Source organism: Castor canadensis, chromosome 8, assembly GCF_047511655.1.
Source record: "Castor canadensis chromosome 8, mCasCan1.hap1v2, whole genome shotgun sequence".
NCBI lineage: Eukaryota > Metazoa > Chordata > Mammalia > Rodentia > Castoridae > Castor > Castor canadensis.
The window spans coordinates 142,184,487-142,203,282 of NC_133393.1; the positions used below are offsets into that span (position 1 = coordinate 142,184,487).

Here is an 18,796-nt window from a genome sequence, read left to right on the forward strand (position 1 = left end):
TCAGTGCCAGGATTATGGATCTGTATTGGCAGAACCCAGACCTTAAATCATACTTTCTTGAGATGCGTGTGTGTGTGTGTGTGTGTGTGTGTGTGAAGGGAGGGGTGAGATAATGGTGAAGATGGTGAGCTAACACTCACAGACATCAAAGAACTTGTGTGGCTCACCACAAAAGCCACTTAGCTCCATTAGCTAGGATCCCTGCTTCAATCTCTGGCACCTCGCAAAGCATAGGTGTCAATCTCAAAGTCCCAGTGCTGTCTACAGCATGGACTTTCTAGATGTGCCCATGGAGAGTAGGGAGAAGGTCAAATTGCCCAAATTAAAAAAAAATATATATATATATATATATCCCAGACTCTGCAGGTTAGAAACTATAGCTTATCCAACCCTCTTTCAATATCTAAATCCCTCTGCTGTGCATGGTCATTTCAGAGGCCTCTCTGGTGTTCTCTGAGCCTTCCTAAATGCATGCTGTGACCGCCTAAGCAAATTATGCAGGCCATCCAGTCCATTTCAGAAGACCTTACATTAAATGCAATACTGTTTTTTATTTTCTTTAAAAAATTAGCTTCAAGCCGGGCACCCGTGGCTCACACCTATAATCCTAGCTACTGAAGAGGCAGAGCAGGAGAATCGCAGTTCAAAGCCAGACCAAGCAAATAATTCCACAAGACCCTATCTTGAAAATAACCAACACAAAAAAGGGCTGGTAGAGTGGCTCAAGGTGTAGGCCCTGAGTTCAAACCCAAGTACAGCAAAAAAAAAAAAAAAAACCACCAAATTAACTTCAAGTACAAATGGTATTATTTAAGGCACTAGAAAATATTGAATTCCAGGAAACCCAGGAGGGTGAGGCAGGACAACCAGGGAGTAGCATTAGTTCTTAGTTGTTTTACTTCTAATCTCCGGCCTCTAGAAAAATGACTTGGGTGTAATCAAATGAAAACAATGAAAATAATACACTTGAAGGTCAAATAGCTAACTTAATAGGAAACTCATTAGAAACGTGGCTGGACAGACTCACAGCTGAACAGCTCATTCTATGATTAAATGAGAAGAAAACTTTCTGGGCTGGTTTATTAATAGGAGGGAGTCCTTGTTTGGGTCTAGACTTCAGGGACTTCGTGGGGAACTTTTGAACATGGCAGCAAAGAGTGTGTTTAAATGCTCAACAATTGTTCACAGGTTCAAAAGAGCATAATACACCATATTGCCAAGTTCAACAAACTGTTTCTTGGGACTCTAGGTCCCCAATAAGGACAGCAACCAAATGGCTTAATGAAGTCAACCCAAGGTGTCACTAACTGTTCCTTGGTGATTGCTGCCAGACACCATTCTCTGGGGTTCACTGATGACAAATGATCAGACCAAGACAAGCTTTTAGACCAAGGCTCACATCCTCTTGGTTGAAGGATTCAGTCCATATTTCTCAACCTTGCCAATTACATTAGAATTCTCAGGGATGAGGCATTTTTTAAAAACTCCTCATGACAGTCAAATGTGCATCCAGCATTCAGAATGACAAATCTGGATGATACAGTCTCTCCTATCACTTCCCGAGAGAAACTTCTTCTCCAGCCAGAAGATCTCTAAAAATCTCACTCATCTGTAAAAATTGCATCAGGAATAATCGATACCATTTATTCAGCATGACCTTAGCACTGATGTTTAGGGATTTTATTCCTTAGTTCATGTAATACTACAATCTTATCTATGGAGTAGCCAGATAATGACCCATTTTATAGATAAGAAAACTGAGTCTCTGAGAAGTCAGCAAAAATCTCAGGCTGATTGGGCGATAAATTACATACTTGCCCTACTAGGACAGTACCTGGAACATAAGCACTCAGTAAGTTTTTGTAAAGCAGATAATAATGAACAAATGACTAAATAAGTGAATGAATGGGAGCATGGATAGTGTTACTGACCACTGATCTTGTTAGATCAATTCTGCCTAAATCATGCCACAACGTAAATCAGAATATGCTTGCAAGTCTTGTGCCTGAGAACCTGGATTAGCACACTGTAGCCTGAGAAATGTAAATTGCTTCCACTGTCTTTCCCAATAATGAATATAAGAATGCAGCCCTGCTTTGGTTTCTCACCTGCTAAGGAGGGGTTTCTCTATATCAATAGTTCTCACACTTGGGGGAACATCGTACTTCTCTGGAGACCTGCTCTTATGCAGACGGTGAGGCCCACCCGCAAGGTTCTGACTGGGTGGGGCAGGGCAGCTGATGCTGATTTTGGTGGTCCTGGGTTACCCTTTGAGAACCATCGATCGAGTGCACCATCAGGCTGCTTACCAGTCTTGCCATTCTCAAGGAGTTATTTTCAAAGGGCAGAGGATGGGATAGCAACACTTTCTGACTCCTAGACCTCTACTGGATTCTACAGAAACAACTTGCACAAGCCACCCTGTCCCTTGGCCACAAAATGGGAGAGCTGCAGTCCACAATATGAGCTATGGGCTTCTCCACAGACTCTGTCTCTTGATTTCCCCTCTGCTTTTCTGGATTTTTAGAGCAGAGATTGTCTACAGGAGGTAAAAGCAATATCCCCTTCCAGAAAGACCTACCAAAATCTCAGGAGCACGAGTAGCTTGGGTAAAAAAAAAAAAAAAAATTTTAATGCATTTTCTAGAAAGATGGAGGAGTCATACAAACTGCCTTCATGGTAGGAATTCAGAGACTATTGGAGAAGATAGTCTTTTTCATCTTCTCATAGACAACAGGTGTAAGACTCCCAGGGTGGGGGCATGAGATTGACATACTTATCAAAGGAGGCATGTCTGTCTATTTCATTTTGTTTTCAGGCTTGAGAACTCTTCCAACAGAGAGTGATCACAGCTAACAAATGCCAAATAGGCTTCTTTCTGTGTCCCAGAAAGCCAAGATCTTCCATACCTAAGATTGAAGTGATGAAAAGGTGGCCCACTGTAGCCAATAAAGAAGTGTAATCATGCATAGCCAGAAAGAGATATTTCCAGACCAAAGCCAAAGGCATCCGATGAAAGCTCAGAATGAATCTCCCCAACCCCCCGCACCCCGTCTTTCTCTCGCATGTCACATGCTGGACTATCACCAGATGGGGCTGAGGTTCCCCAAAATGCTTTGTGACAAAATGGGCGTCCTTGATGGTTTTGTAGATTGGGCTCCTAGGCTTTCAAAGCGGAAGCAGGGGTGAGACAACCGGCCTTTGATGTTTGAACTCTGCCTGAAATCAGAACCTCAGGCAAAAACTGTTTTTATCTCTTCCATCCTAGGCAACCAAGTTGAAAGCTCCAGCGGGCACTTCCTTTTCAGCTGTTTTTCCCATATTGTCAATTACCTCCCTGCTGAGTGAATGGAATTCCTTTGACTGAAAGGAATCAGGGGTCCACCTCTGAGATGTTGCCGAGATTTCTGTCTTTTCTCCTGATTGAGTTACCCTAGCATCACACACTAGAAAGCCTGTGTCTGGCCTCTTATTGACTTTGCATTTGGAGTTGGTAATGGTTTGCCTCTACTCAAAGTAGACAAATTTGAGGGTAAATCACCTTTACCCACCAGTCAATAGGATAGTTAACCCCAGGGTCTGGTTCCAGAAAGACACATTTGAAAGTAATTATGTGAAGAACAGAGCTGACTCAATGAAGTCACAATTTTATAGGCCTGTGGATATTGTGACTGATCTATAAATAACATACATTTTCATGGTGTTCTGCAGTGTAGAAAACACTTGACCTATGAGGTTACCGGATGTGGGCTTCAAGCCTCTGCCTGATCTCTTACAAAGCTGGGACTTACTGCTCTCAGATGTGTAAGACAGTAACCTGTGTGAAAGCCAGGATTCCCTGTATCACGGGGTCTGGGACAATACACTCCTTCAGTGAGGATCCCTGCACACTGTCAAAGGCCCTGGGTAGTGTTAGGAATTCAGGGTGTCACTGTCTGGATTCCACAGTCCTGTTCACAACTTACTAATTAGTGTAACTCTGGAAAATAAACTTTGCTTCTCTCAATAAAACAGGGGTGCTAATAGTTTATATTTCACAGACATAAGTATTAAGTGAGATAATATATCCAATTCCTAGCAGGGGTAAATACTCAGTAACTCCTAGTTAGTATTAGTACTATATATTGTAATATAAATATATAATATATAAATGTAAGATTAATATACATTATTTTAAAGTATAAACTAAAAAACAAACAAACAAACAAAAAGCTGCTTTTCCTCAAAACCTTCCAGTAGCTTCCCATTGTTCCTGGTGTGGAATCTACACTCTTTCCTGTAGCTGAAAGGTCCAGATCTGGCCCTCTCCAATCTCCTCTCTCACCCTTCCCTCAAACTCACCAGTCTTCTGCCAAAACAAACTCTTCCTTCCTCTGAGCATTTGCATATGCTGTTCCTTTTGCCTGGAAGGCCTGACTCTCAGAAGGGACTAACACCTTGTTTCATCCAAGACTCACCTCAAAAATTAGATGCTTAAGCCAGGCATAGTGGGGCACACCTGTAATCCCAGCTACTTGGGAGGTGGAGGCAGGACAATCCTGAGTTCCAGGACAGTCTGAGCAAAGTTATCAAGACCTTATCTCAAAAACAAAAATTTTTAAAGGGGCTCAGGGTGGAGAGGGGGCGGCTGGGGACATAGCTCAAGTGAAGGAATTACTTTTTTTTTCTGGGACCAGCATCACCTGTGAGTACAGTACCAGATGGTGCCTTCCCCTTACAAAAACCCAAAGTTCCTAAACAGCACTGCTTTGTTATTTTTCTGTTGGTACTGTGCATGTGTGCACATGTGTGTGCACATGTGTGTGTTAATTATGGAGGTCCTTATTGAGGAGGAAATTGTAAAGTTCTTTAATAGCTTCAATTCCTTGACTAGTGTCCAAATAGTCACTTCAGTGCCTCAGCATTAATGTCCCACTAAGCAAATGAATGTACTTCTGCACTTCACTCAGGCTTTTGATTGGCAATGTCACCAATGAGCTCCTGGAGAAAAGGTTCCCTTCACTCTGTGAGTGGCAGGAGACCAGCATATAAACCTACAGACTGAGGCCCCATCACCCCACCTTTGTCCCTACCTCGTTCCAGCCTGCATACAGGCAGCAAGGTCAGGATAGAAAAGGCCAGTGGGAGGTGGCTGCAGAGCCAGCAAAGGTCAGAAAGCAGGAATGAGGTACAGCTGAGAAAAAAACAGGGTCAGGAGGCCTAGGCGTCAGGGCCACCAGCTAGCTGTGACACCTATGTCCTTAACTCAAAACTCAGGTTGAAGATCTAATACCCACTGCCTCAGAATATGATTCTGTTTAGAGAGATAATTAAGTTAAAATGAGGTCATTAGCATGGGCTATAATCCAGTTTGATCCATGTCCTTATGAAAAGAAAAAAATTGGACAGACATGTAGAGGGAAGATGATATGAGAACACAGTGCTATCACTGTGGCATCTAGGAGCCCAGAAGAGAGGCCTGGAACAGCTATTTCCTCCCTACCCTCAGAAGGAACCCACCTGCCATCTCCTTGATTTCAGATTTCAGCTTCGAGAACTGTGACAAAATACATTTCTGTTCTACATGTAAGCCCCCAGTCTATAGTACTGTGTTCTGGCAGCCCTAGCAAACAAATAATTCATTAATAAGTCATTAACCTTTTGGAGCCTCCGTTTCCATAACTGCAAAATGTGAATACCTGGCCTGCCCACCTTATGTGTTTGCTATGGGAATCCAACGAGTCTAGGTGTGGGAGACCTTTGGACACTTCAAAGAGTTCTAAAGATGACAGTGGGATTTCTAATTTCACTCACAGGAATGGATCCTGAGATGCTAGGCAATAAAGCAGAGAAGGTCATGGGACCAGGGGATTATAGGGTCATAGGCAGAGGTGTAAGAGCTGGAACAGAGCCATGGCAAGCTCCTGCCACCAACCCCCAAGGAGGGAGGGAGCTGCTCTCCTCCACAGTTATTTAGTGGATGTGGGAGAAACAGAACTTGCGTAGGAGAAGGAAAAGGGAACAGAACAGAAACCAGAGATCTCTAAGAAATTGAAAGGAAAAAAGACCACATGTAAGTCCCTGGGAGTTTTCTGCACAAAGACACCACTTTTTATTTGAATGGCACCGGCAGGTCCAAAACATTTGACAGCAGTAGGTTCTTTTAACCTATTAAAGGGCAGGAATTCCTTTGAGAGTCTGATAAAAGCTATGTGCCTTCTCCCCAGGAAAAAAAGACTAACCCAAGCACATAATATATAAAGCATTATATATCAACATTGTCCATGAGAACTTTCTGCAATGGTGAGAATGTTCCAGATCTGTACTGTCCAGTGTGGTAGCCACTAGCCACATGTGGTTACTGATGAAATGTGATGATTATAGTGTCCTCATAACAATTATCTTTCTTGAGCTGGTATGTGTCTAATGCCATTTAATCCCAACAACACTCCTATAAGATTGGTAGAGAATTTACCCATTTGATGTGCTGTTATTGAGGCCTGCCATCTTGTCCAAAGTCTCACCTCTAGGCCTCAGTGGAGGATTTGGGATAGAAACCCACGTCCATCTAACATGTAAACTCAAGTTCTTCCCTGACTCCCTAGGACCTGCTCTAAGGGTTCTACAAATGCAGGCCCAAGATCCTCCCTGAGGACTTGAAAGAAATTATTTCTAGTCATCAAAAGAACTTCAATTCACACAGGTAGCCATATTTAAAGTTATAATACAAAAGCTTCTCTTCCTGAAACCACCAGCAGGGGCTGGACTAAAGTCAACTGACAGTGGCAATAGAATGTTCTTCCATCAGGTTCATTTCGGACCATCCTATAGCAGAGGGATGGTTTCCTGTTCCCCACTGATCCTTTTTGGCTCCCAAAGAGGCCATGGGTGCTGATCCAGAAGTCAGTCTCCATGCCAGACTTCAGTTACCATATCTACCTTCCAAATAACAAGCATGGAAAATCCACCCTAGGAGTTGACACTCTCTGCCTTCCTGATAAAGAGGGTCCTGCACTAGGCCATCAGTGCTCACAGAGCACAGGTCCACACTGGCCCACGTCATACAGGTCATCCTTTCCCCTGGCCTTCAGGTTTCTATGGTAGCCAGAGCACATGGAGTAAAAACCCTCAGAATTTAATAGAACTCACTCTCACCCTTCATTTCGTATCTCTACTCACATCTAACATCTAGAAATTCCCCTCATTCACCAGGCATATTCAGATTGGTTTTGTCAGTATGGAATTTTACTTCTGCCAAGTCTTCCCCCCAAAATTTTCAAGATTCAGCCAGGATTCCATACATCTGCATGAAAACCTCTAACACCCAGGCCTCCATGCTCCCAGAATATATTACACATATAATCTACATACTTTTTAAAAATCAAATCTAGAGTCTCATGCACGCTACGCAAGTGCTGTTCCACTGAGCTACACAGACAGCCCCTAGTTCTATCTCCATACTGCCTTATATTATTTCTTGTTTAGGAACTGCAAAACACATTTATCTTTACACTTGTATCCTCATTTAACAGAGGTCTTAAGAAGTAGACCAATGGTCATCAAACTTGCTAAAGCACAGACTACCTGGCTCCAACTCCCAGAGTTTCCCATTCAGTGGTCCCAGGTGGGGCCTGAGAATATTCATTTCTGTTCATCTCAAGCGATGCCCACGCTGCTGGCCCAGGGACTGCACCTTGAGAACCTCTGCAAGCGATGTTTGTGGGACGAATACGTGATTGAATGAATGAAAATCCTATCCTATCCCCCAAGGGCTCCAAAAGTGAGTTTTAGAAAGGTCAAGATAAAAGATAAGATATTACCAACATATACTCCTCGATAAGAAGCAAAACTAGAAGCAGTAGGAAAAAAAAAAGAGAGAGAGAAGTGGACAAAAGATTTAGTGGCCCTAAAAACCTTAGGGCCACTGTCTGCTTTCCTTTTAGTCCTTCCTGATAATGTATGATCAGCCCAGAAATTTAAAAGAGGTTTATTCTGAATCAATCACATACTAAAAATATTCTGGAGAAACACTTTGACTGAGTAAGTCCAAGATTAGGAATTTTTCATAAGAAAATAATCAGAAATGAATATGAAAAAATGATACACAAGAAGCATCAATAGGGCTGGGATGTAGCTCGGTGGTACAGCGCTTGCCTAGCATGCGTGAGGCCCTGGGTTCGATCCCAGCACCAAAAAAGAAAAGACAAAAAAAAAAAAAAAACCTCTCCCCAAGAAGCATCAATAAAGCCCTGTTTATAATAACCAGAAATTTGGAACAATTCAAATGTTTGGCAAAAGAAATTAGATTCAATAAATTACGGTATGTCCATAAATGGAATATTATAAAGCCTTTTAAACTGTCTTTATGGGGAATATTTATTGACATAGGAAGATATACATGATATAACAAATGAAAAAAAGCCAGCTAAAAAGCAATATAAACAGTATAATATAACTTTGGATAAAAACCGCAGATAGAAAAACATATTAAAATATAGAGATGCAGTCATTTAACAAACTGGGACTAAGAACAGAAATTGTTTTTAATTTCGACATTTGTATTTCAATCATTTCTGTAATAAACACACATGGCTTGTATAATTTCTTTACAGATATTTTAAAAACTTGCAGGCGGTGGGAGGTTTATACTTTGCATTTCTTCCCGTGAAGGACCAGAGTTGAACTGAAGCATGAGCATTTTTGTAAGATTTTCCCCACTCTGCTCTTTTATAAACACCAGCTACAATTTGGACTCCTCTTGCAAGCCAACCCTGTTTCTGGTGCTGCCTAGACCTGCTCAGAGTTCATTCCCAACTCAAGCAGCCTTGCTTGGAATAGCACTTCCTTCCTACCTACCATCAGCAAAGTGATCAGCTTAAGGGAATAGCATTTATTCCACAATACTTATTACCAAGCAAACTGCCATTTTTCAGAAACCATCCTTATCCCTATCTCATAGACTGGCTTTCAATAAGTCAGGTTGCTTAGCAAGCACCAAGGTACTGGGAAGAGAAAAGAGGAAAGAAGATGCCAGCCGGAGATGTTTTATGACCAAAATGAGCTGCCCTATGTGTGTCTGGTTGCATTCGAGGTAACCAAATAGATAACACTGGGCTATTTTTGCCTTATGAGACCAAACACTTGGCTCCCACCCAGAACAGCAATTACCTAAAAGTCTTGGCAGGTCCCCATGGTATGAGAAATGGTAACTAATACAGGAGTGGAAAAAATAAAAACTAAGAATCACTGACCTTCATAAATACTGATGATATGAGGATGGTTGAGGGATGACATGATCTCAATCTCTCGTCTGATGTGAACCATGTCTTGTTCATCCTTAATTTTGTCCTTACGAATGGATTTTATAGCAACCTATAAAGTCAGGAAATGAAATGTTACTCAGAGAACTAAACAGATGCAAATCAGCCATTGGGGAAGTTTGGAAAATAAATACAGATGTTACTTGTTGGCAAAACGGACAATCGCCAAAACAAAGCTTCGAAATACCCCCTTGTCATGTCTTTCATTTACAGCTAAGACCTCCTTCTCCTGCAACAGAAAACATCAGGTTTTAACAATCTTGGGATTGGGATCTTGGGTTTTTTTCATAAAGCAGAGGCTGCTTAACATGGCCAGATTCATTTACTCTAGAAATTCTGATCCTTTGAAAAAGAAAAGAAGGTGAGCTCCGTTTGCAGGGTGTTGATGACTAAACGTGTGAGGTGCTATTCAGACTACTCAGCTCCACCGAGCAGCAGTCACAGTAGTGACTTACAAAAGCATCACTACATGGCCATCTCGAAGCCAGTTCTGCCTCAAACCTGGGCTTTGAGGACTCCAGCCTGTGCTGTGCATATGCAGTTGCTCAGAAGGCAATTCCTTCCTCCCTTCCAAGGCACCTTCAATAGCATGTGGCATGCAAAGAGATTCTTCCAGAGACAAATCGGGATAAAACAAAGGGAGTGACAGCTCTCTCATGTCTGTGCCCAGCCCAGTGGGTTCCAAAAGCTCCCTGCCAATGCAGTCTGCAAATCCAAACCAGAGAATTGCCAGGGTCAGAGCAGAAATTTCTCAAAAGAAAGCCATAAATAAAAAGGCATTAAGTGACGATAGAAATCTAATGAGGAAAAATACATTTGCCAGTAGATACACTTTGCTCATAAACAAGTTGGTTGGTGATTTAATCATCCAAGGTTCTAAGAGAGGCAAAGTGGGAAGAGGTATCCATGGGTAAACAGGAAGCCCCCCAACCAATCTGCTGCTGACTCCAAAAGCCTGCTTAGTTATCTCCCTCCCAAACAGGCCTTCTTCTGACCTCCACTCTCCATCCTTTCCTCGGTGAAAGGCAGCTATCCCATACCAGATGATAAAACATGGACTTATCTGCAGAAGAACAACTCCTTGTTATCAGCAGCCTGCAGCTATACCTTGACTGTTGTAGGGTGGGCCACAGCTAGCCACAGCAGGAATGGACTCACATTCTGGAGCATTTGCAACTTCTGACCTGCCCAGCTCTCCACAAACACTATAAACAGAAACATTCCCATAATACATCTTTCCATCTGGGACTCAACAAGAATTGGGAAGCTGTTGCTTTTGGTTTTGCTATTTGCTGACCTCCCAGAAAGTAGGTTAATTGTACCCAGTGCTCTCTGTGTCTCTCCTATGCACTTAGTCCCTTTCCTAGCTGTGATTGCATCAGGATCCGTGTCTTTACTGGACTCTGTAGTTGTGGGGATCTTAGTAGCAGCTTTGTTTATCTCCAGTTCTTACCCCATGCATGGGTAGTAGACCTGAGCAAACATTCAGTGCAGATAGGCAGCAGGTAGAGCAAAAAGCAAGGAGAACAGAGAAGGAAGGAGGTGAGAAGGAAGGAGGTGAGGTAACGGGAACCCAGATCAAAGAAGTAGTAGTGAAACTGGGGCAAAAGAGGAAGGACCACCCCAACTAAACAACATTGCCAAGACAGGCATCCACCATGGGTGGACCCTGCGGCTGGAACCTGGGGCTGGTCAAAGAGGCCTTCCAGTTTAAAGGCCCCTTTTCACCATGGTGCCAGGCTCTGAACGTCCATAGCCCTCGAGACAGCCCCACTCAGAAGGCAATAAGAAAAGCCTCCTCTGCTCACCTCAGATTCAACACTATAAGTGGAAGGCTTCATTCTATGTGAGTAAGGCCTGCATCCTGGGAGTTTGCTCTTGGAGAAAACAGACAGTGAACACACACAGACCATGGAGGATGTGGGTGGCTGTTGGACCAACTCCTACATTCCTTCATAAACTAAAGATGGGCCAAGGGTAGAAACCACCCATTTGATTATGCAGCAAGCTGAACTTGGCTTCAAGGAGGCCCTATTGTCAAATCACAATAGAAATACATTCTTTCACCATCCCCATCCCCCCTCTCCCACCTCCCTTGTCAGGAGACGATAGCGACATTCTATCCTGTAAGAAAATGAGCCAACTGTCGTTTCCCCCCAACAACCAAGCGAAAGGCCAATGGTCTTATGGTGCAATTGCCAGGGTGATGCTTCCAGCCGGGTACAGAAAGTGCCCACATTCTCATCCAGCCCTACTCAGTGCTGGGGAAACTCAAAGGGCTCTGGAAATGTTAATAACCCCAGTGGCTGTCCCTCCACAAAGCCTGCCCTCTGCCTGGCAATGAATCTTCCTCTGTAAATGCCAGAGTGCTCATTCTGCTCCGTATCAAAGCCATGGTGGGAAGGTAAGAGGAAACAAATGTTAGAAACCATTAAGAGTCGTAGGACTTCCAAGGCCATGGGAAGACATTTGGTTCCAGTTCCAAGAACTGTGAATGACCTCAGGTCAGCCAAGCCAGTTCATGGCAAACCAAGAAAACAGTAACGACAATGACCATAACAGCCAGCATTCATTAAACACCTAAGTAGAGTACATTGTGCTAAGAGCTTCCCACACCACACATCTTTGAATCCTTTCATTCAAGCTTCAGCTTCACCATGCACTAAGCTTAAAGAGACCCTTCCTGGCCCCTCCAGCTGACACAGCCACCTCCCTCTCCATACCCTTCCCATTTTTAAAATCTTCTTTGGGGAATTTCATACCAACTCACATTGTTTTTCTTCTTTACTTGTTTGCTACAATAATATTACGCCTTATTTCTGCACCTGTTTTTGTAGGACTGGAGGACATTTTTAAAGTGTTCAGAAAGAAGGAGATATATAAACATAGCTCCTAAATGAGTGCCTGCTTCATTGAAAGATAAACTGAGCCAGTGCACAGAGAATAGAGCATTATGGTCAGAAATATGGCTTTGAGTCCTGGCTAAAATCACTGTGTGACCTTGGGCAGGTTACATAAACTAGCTGTGCCCGGGTCTCCTCATTCATCAAGTAGAGAAGTAGTAGTACTTGCTTCACAGGTCCCTGTGAGGATTACAAACCAGAATGTGCCTGGGGGTGGAGGCTGGGCTCAAGTGATAGAGCACTTTCCTATCAAGCTGGAGGCCCTGAGTTCAAACCCCAGTAAATATGGCTTAGTAAATGTCAGGCACTTTTATCCGGAGTAAGTGTCCCAGAAGTAAAACTTTCCTTTCTTCTTTTCCACTTTTCCTCCTCAGAGCAAACTTGAATTCCTCTGATTCCTCAAGGGACAAGTGTAGGTCTTGGGCATAGAGACCACGTTTGTTCCAAAAGCACATACCAGACAAAACATCTCCATTCTGGGTCTTTAAATGGTAACCTCATTTGAAAGAGGAAGCTCAGAATCACTGGGGCCACCCTTGTCATCGCAGCACCTGAGTCTAAAATCAGGTAAGAGGGTGAACAACTTGAGCCTAAAAGCAACCCCAGAATCATCCCCAGCCTCCCTCCCATTCCCTCCTTACTGCTGTCCATTCAGCTAAAAGGGAAATAAAATCTCACTGCTCAGGATCAAAAGTAAGCCTTAAGATATCCACTTTGGACTTCATGATTTGACTGTTAATTCACTTATTCTTTTTGAGTTCCTGCCATGGTCCAGGTTACACAGGCAGGACGTAGCATAATTTTGCCCCAGCCTGCAAGACAGGAGGTAGGCAATAACCAAAAGGTACACCAATAATGTAATTCCTCTCATGGCCAGGGGCTACCAAAAAAATATGTGGACATGTCCGGCATTGTGGAGGAAAGCCCCTCTCCAGTCTTCCTCACCTCACATCTACAAAGGGAAACAGAGGCAGGGAAAGGGCTCAGCAGAAAGAGATTACCCAACATCTGAAATCACACACCTTCCTTCCCCCAAAAAATGATCCACTTTTTCTCTGTGCAAGTCAGAGGGGAAGGCTGAAGCGGGGAACGCAGGTGTTTGTTTGAGCCCGACACAACACGGCCACTTTCATAAATGTTCCAAGTCTAGACAGAACCACACACCTTATAAAACAGTCGGCTTTTAAACACGGCCACCCTACGGTTTAACACTGAAACCTTATGCGGCAGCAGGGTTGGCCGTGACCCTGTGAGTTCTGCTCCGTGATTCCTGCCTATGTAAGAGACACCCTGAGCCCAATCAATTCCCGTCTCTCTGCCGAGACCGCTTCTTTGGGGTTGGCACTTTTTTCCCTTTTTTTGAATCTGCACCAAAAGTCACCTGCTCTGCAGCCTGCTGGGCAGCCTCATGGGCAGTGACTGATTGAGAGTTGGGTGACACAGGCAGGAATGAGTGGGACAGACAGGCAGAGTGAACACTCAAGACTTTTCCAGGCTGGGTGGCCTCAGGCCAAACCAAACCTCACAGCTCTCAGTTTCCTTGTCTATAAATGGGGTTCCCAAGTCATGCTGCCTGGGGTTGGTGAGAACAATGTGAGTGAAGTGCCAGCATGCAGCCAGCATTCACTCAATGGCAGTGATTGTCAGGGGGGCCTGTCCAAGAGACGCAGTGATACAGGGTCCTGGACCTAAAGGAGTAACAAGTCCACAGCAGACCATACACGTGCCCACACACACCCACAGCTCCCCGCCCCCATATCCCTTCTTCCCTTGTACAGCAGTAAACTCAGGTTAAAATTAAAATCCAGCCATCCCCAGACGGGCTATGGAGAAGTGTGCAACAGGCTGTAGGGAGTGGAGTGGGGGAGGTCTGAGCAGGCTGTGTGCACACGAGGCTCTACCCAAGACTATCACTACCAGCTTCCATCCCCAGCCACCTCCCCGGATGCTCATTCATTGACCTATGTCAGTCTACCAGGAGTATTCTAGAATAGTGCATCTCAAACAGGATGCACCCTGTCATCTTGTCAAAATGCGGATTCAGAATCCGTAGGTCCAGGACTAGCAAGTTCCTAGGTGCCAGTGATGCTGGTCCAGGGACCACATTTTGAGAAGCCAGGTCTTACTGCTTTATCTTTGACCTTGACGTACCAACATTTTTAAACTTCTGGTGGTATTCTTAATGATAACAATAACTGACATTTAGTATGTGCCAGCTATGGGCCGGCAGACTTTATTTCATTTGGTCCTAATTATAGATTACATGTGGTCCATTTTACAGATGAAAACACTGAGGCCCAGAGAAGATAAGTATTGCCCCAAGTCAAGCAAACAGCATATAAAACATGAAGCTAGAACTTGAGGACAGGTGCTGAGCCCAGAGGCTGTTGACTCCTGAGGCTGTGGATATAGGTGGGATGAAGAACAACACGGCAGGTGATGCAATCGGAAGGATCCCAGGTGGGATGGGCCCCCCCCCTGGGGGTTAAGTGAGGTTCCTGAAGGAAGGTGGCCTAGGGTAGTGAGCAGCCAGCCCACAGGGTAAGAAGTAGGTCATAAACACAGCATTAGCATCACTTAGTGAGCACAAGCAAGCGTCTAATCCCAGCAAAAAGGGCTGGCAGCCTCCCTGCCATTCACAAGGTATGAGCTCACACACATCTGCCACTTTCTACCAACAGAGCTTCAGGGCACTGAGTCGGAGCAGAGGATCTTTCCTTACCAAGGGTCCCAGAGGCCACATCAAGTGGTACATGCCAGGGTCCAGAGTCCTGCTCGCATCTAGAAACTGGACAGAATCTGGGGAAAGGCCTCACTCCATGTGGGCCACAATGGTCCAAAGGCTTACCAGATGACCACAAGGCTTTTACTCAGAAAGTCTTTTCCTGAAGCACAAGGTGATGCCACCCAGAAGGCCATGTTGCAACCAGACCCCCTAATTGCTTCAGTGACCCTCAGCATTTTGTGGAGGAGCCTAGCCAACTCAGGACAACACTCCAGCAAGCAGCCAGGATGGAATGGGCCCCATGGGGCTCAAGCCAGCTGCGCCTCGGGGCACATGGCTCTTTCTCTCTTCCTCCTTGGCCTGTTGACTCATGTTGTTACATGGGTGCTTTTTCAGGCAGGAGCAGGGGGAAGCCAAGAGTTGTATGCACAGGCTCTGAGGAGAGGCACCAGATGCCAAAGGGGCAGCTTCTCCTTCCAAGAGGGCCATCCCGCCATCGTAAGAGTCTGAAGAATATAATTCTCTGTAACTTGGTTCTCAATCCTCTGTTTCCCAAAACTCCCATAAGAGATCCAATTCCTTGGATGATCTCGATTGTTCTCCTGCCATGGAAAATGTGTTCTATTTCCAGAATTTAAATAGCAAAACTGACTTGTATTTGACTGAGCCGTGCTCAGGAGCAAGGCAGGGATGTCTTTATCTACATGAATTGTCGTTCTTCACCCTCCACCCTTATCCTACCTGCCCCCTTCAAGGACTATATCAAGAATGTCCTTATTGCAATAGCAATGTCACAAGGAAGGGGAACTAATGGCTAAGATGACATTCTCTGTATGGTGTTGGAGTTTGTAAACATGAGGTAGTGACCATGACTGACTGGGAAACAACCAAAAGAAAGGCAAAAAGAAGTGGAAAGTTAGTGTTGAGTGACCATGCCAAAAGTGAGCAACTAGCCAGCCAAAAAGAGCAGGCAAATTCTCTGAGCCCACCATTGGTCAAAGGGTGGGCAGCAGACCACCTGCATCAAATTCCTGAGTTGGGGAAAAGAAAAGGAAAGTGATGTTAAAATGCAGTGAGGTGGTGAGGCTAGGGGAGACCCATTATCGCAGTTTTTACAACTTCCCAGGTAATTCTACTGTACTCTTAGGTTTGAGAACTGTCATCTTAAACCAGAGTCACTGTGACCCTACCAGCTCCTATTATTCTGTAACTTAAGTATGATGCAGTCATATTACACACTAGATGATTGATTAAATTAATGAGCTGCCCATGTATAAAGAGGGCAATTAAAAAAAAAAAACAAAAAAACACGCTGCTTCCTGGAGGAGGCCGGTGATCCAGATAATTTAGCCCTGGCAAATGGAAAGTGTGCTCCCAGCAAATATTTCCCTCATTCTAGCCAGAGGCCAGTCCATGGCTGATGTAAGGTCACAGGAAGTGAGTCCTTACAATCTGCACACAACCTGGAGCATGAATGGACCTATGGGGATAAAAGAGATGCTAACATAGGCAGTGTCAGACTCAGAAAGATTCAAAATGCAAGGCTGTGAGCTGAGACTTGGATTTTCAGGCTGCTGTTTATTTTTGGCCTTGCACGTTGCTCAAAGCCAAATGCAATACCAGAGCAAAATGCTGAAGTGCAATTGCTTTTCTTCCAGTTTACCATTGAATTGAAGAGGGAAGGAAAGAGGTGAGCCAGGAGCTAAGGTTATTTCTAAGTTGGACAACCTCTACCAGTAGTTTCTGACCCCTCTGATGCTGTTTAAAGAACAACTTAGATAAGTCCAAGGCTGTGCATCTTGTTCTTATGGACCTTGGAACCCAACAGAGCCCCAGCCAGAACAGCTAAGAATCTAGCATCTGCACTTGGTCCTGTCAGCACTCTCAGCAACTTGGTCAAGGAGACTTCTCCAAGGAGAAGTTCTCAGGTAATCCAGTCTCAGACTCAGTTTCCCTGTTTACAAATGAGGATGTTATTAGTATGAACCTCAGGAGACTGGTGTGGGGATCCTGTCAAATTTTGTATATCATGGAGCCTGGAAAAGGTAAATTATAAGCATGCAGAAGTCCTAATCATCCAAGACTTTAGGGCTGCAAAGAGCTTAGAATGTTCTAGACCAGCCTCTTCATTGGGCAGATGAGGAAACTGAGTCCCAGGGAGATCAGCAGAAATACAGGCCCAAGTTCACAAAGTTAACAGAAATACTGGAACTGCAACAACTGAATCCTGACTCCCACTCCAGGAGGGGTTAACAGTCTGAGCAAGGAGTCCTGACTTAAAACCAAGCCACAGCTAGCAATAGGGCTAAAGCCACCACACAAAAGGCTCATTAACATCCATATGTGAGGCAGCATGAGTCCCCAAAACTACTGGATTATTAAAAAATCGAGATGAGGAATGACAGATCCTTCTAAGCGTGCTGGCAAATGATGACTTGTTTCACAGTGTGGCATACAATGTCACCTCCACCTCAGGCCAGGGGTGTCCTCACATAGTTAGATGGACAACACTATTCTCAGTTCAGTTCAGTCCAAACCCTCACTCCAAGTTCTGAAGCCTGACTTGACATCACACATGAATAAGGTTTTTATCCCTTATTTCTTAATTCACTGAAAGTATTGCTTTTAAGTATTAACTTCAGGTCACTAGTAAATCACTGACCTTGGGATAATGAGCAAGGGACTCAAAAGACCTAAGAGGCCAAATTAGGTTTCCAAAAAGAAAAGAAATTAGTCCACTGGGTTTAGCTGGTCCAGGTAGGCAGGACACAGAAAACAAAGTTTTAGATTTCTTAAGGTGGTAAAATATAACAGACAAATAAATAAATAACCAGGGGTGATGGCTTTAAGTTTTATTTTAACCATGGATAATTTTATAGATAAGTGAAGGAAAGATTTCTCAGAAGTTATTTTTATCCTGATGGAATTCCTCCTTTGGAAAACTGATTAATAGCAATTAGGGTATGTGAATGCATAGCATACTGGGGGGAGTGAGTAATGTCACAGGTTGCAGTGTATCTGTCCCTTCAGCCTCTGGAGGGCACCTGGGCACCTCAAGCCTCACTTATTATCTCCTCACAAGCAGCACCATGCCTATTTCCTGCACGAGAAGCTCTCCTTGCTCATAATTCAGAGTTAATAGACTGGTCTCTGCTCCACAGCCCTATTGCAGAAGCCCTCTGGATGTTTGTCATCTCCCTAACAAGTGTTCCACAAACCTGCCCTAGGGTGCTTGTGGCAGCACCCTCCACACTGGCTGCAAATAGGCCGCCCCAAGTAATGCCAGCCCAACACTCAAGAAATGTGCTCCCCGGCACATTTCCCCGGCAGGCATTTCCTGCCTCCCAGCAGGCAGGGAGACTTATCCAGCACTCAACCCTTTTGAAAGATCAGGGCATCTCAGGGACCCAAGAGGAGGCATGTGCCTGGACATTTGCACCTGTCATTTTCTCTGACAGGATCCCTCCACACCTTATCATCTGCAACTAACTTTTTCAGCTAGGCAAGGCCTCCACATCCTTCCCCGTCCTGAGACCTGGCCCATCCTTGCTACTGCTCCCATGATGCACATCTGGGTCCCCTTTCACCACCTGGCTAACCGTTATTTGCAAGCTTCAGATGCACCAAGACTGTCTCTCTTCTATTCACTACAGCAGATCCAGGGGTCAAGCAGGTGCCCGTGCATAGTATACACAAAGAAGTTGTTCCTAAAATGTACTAAAAAGACCAGTTAAAAATATAAAACTATAATGGGCCATCTCATTCCACACAACCTCAACCCCAGACACCTGCTGCTGGGTCTTCCTTCAGTTACTAAACCCCACTTGTCCCAAAATCGCTAAACCTGAACTTCTGTCTTTCAAATGGAG

At 44.4% G+C, this 18,796-nt stretch overlaps 1 protein-coding gene across 2 annotated transcripts in view; it reads right to left on the minus strand.

The window, feature by feature from the left end:
- Nuak1 (NUAK family kinase 1) overlaps window positions 1-18,796 on the minus strand; it is a 71,439-nt gene that overhangs the window by 30,393 nt on the left and 22,250 nt on the right. Inside the window, exons 2-3 of one of the 2 annotated variants that reach the window (XM_074084290.1) lie at window positions 9,443-10,504; window positions 9,231-9,351 (exon numbers count right to left, since the gene is read on the minus strand). In XM_074084290.1, coding sequence (XP_073940391.1) covers window positions 9,231-9,303 — 73 coding nt within the window. In that variant the 5' untranslated portion in view covers window positions 9,304-9,351; window positions 9,443-10,504. The remainder of the gene's footprint in view (window positions 1-9,230; window positions 9,352-9,442; window positions 10,505-18,796) is intronic. The other variant, XM_020181742.2, reaches the window with a different exon arrangement.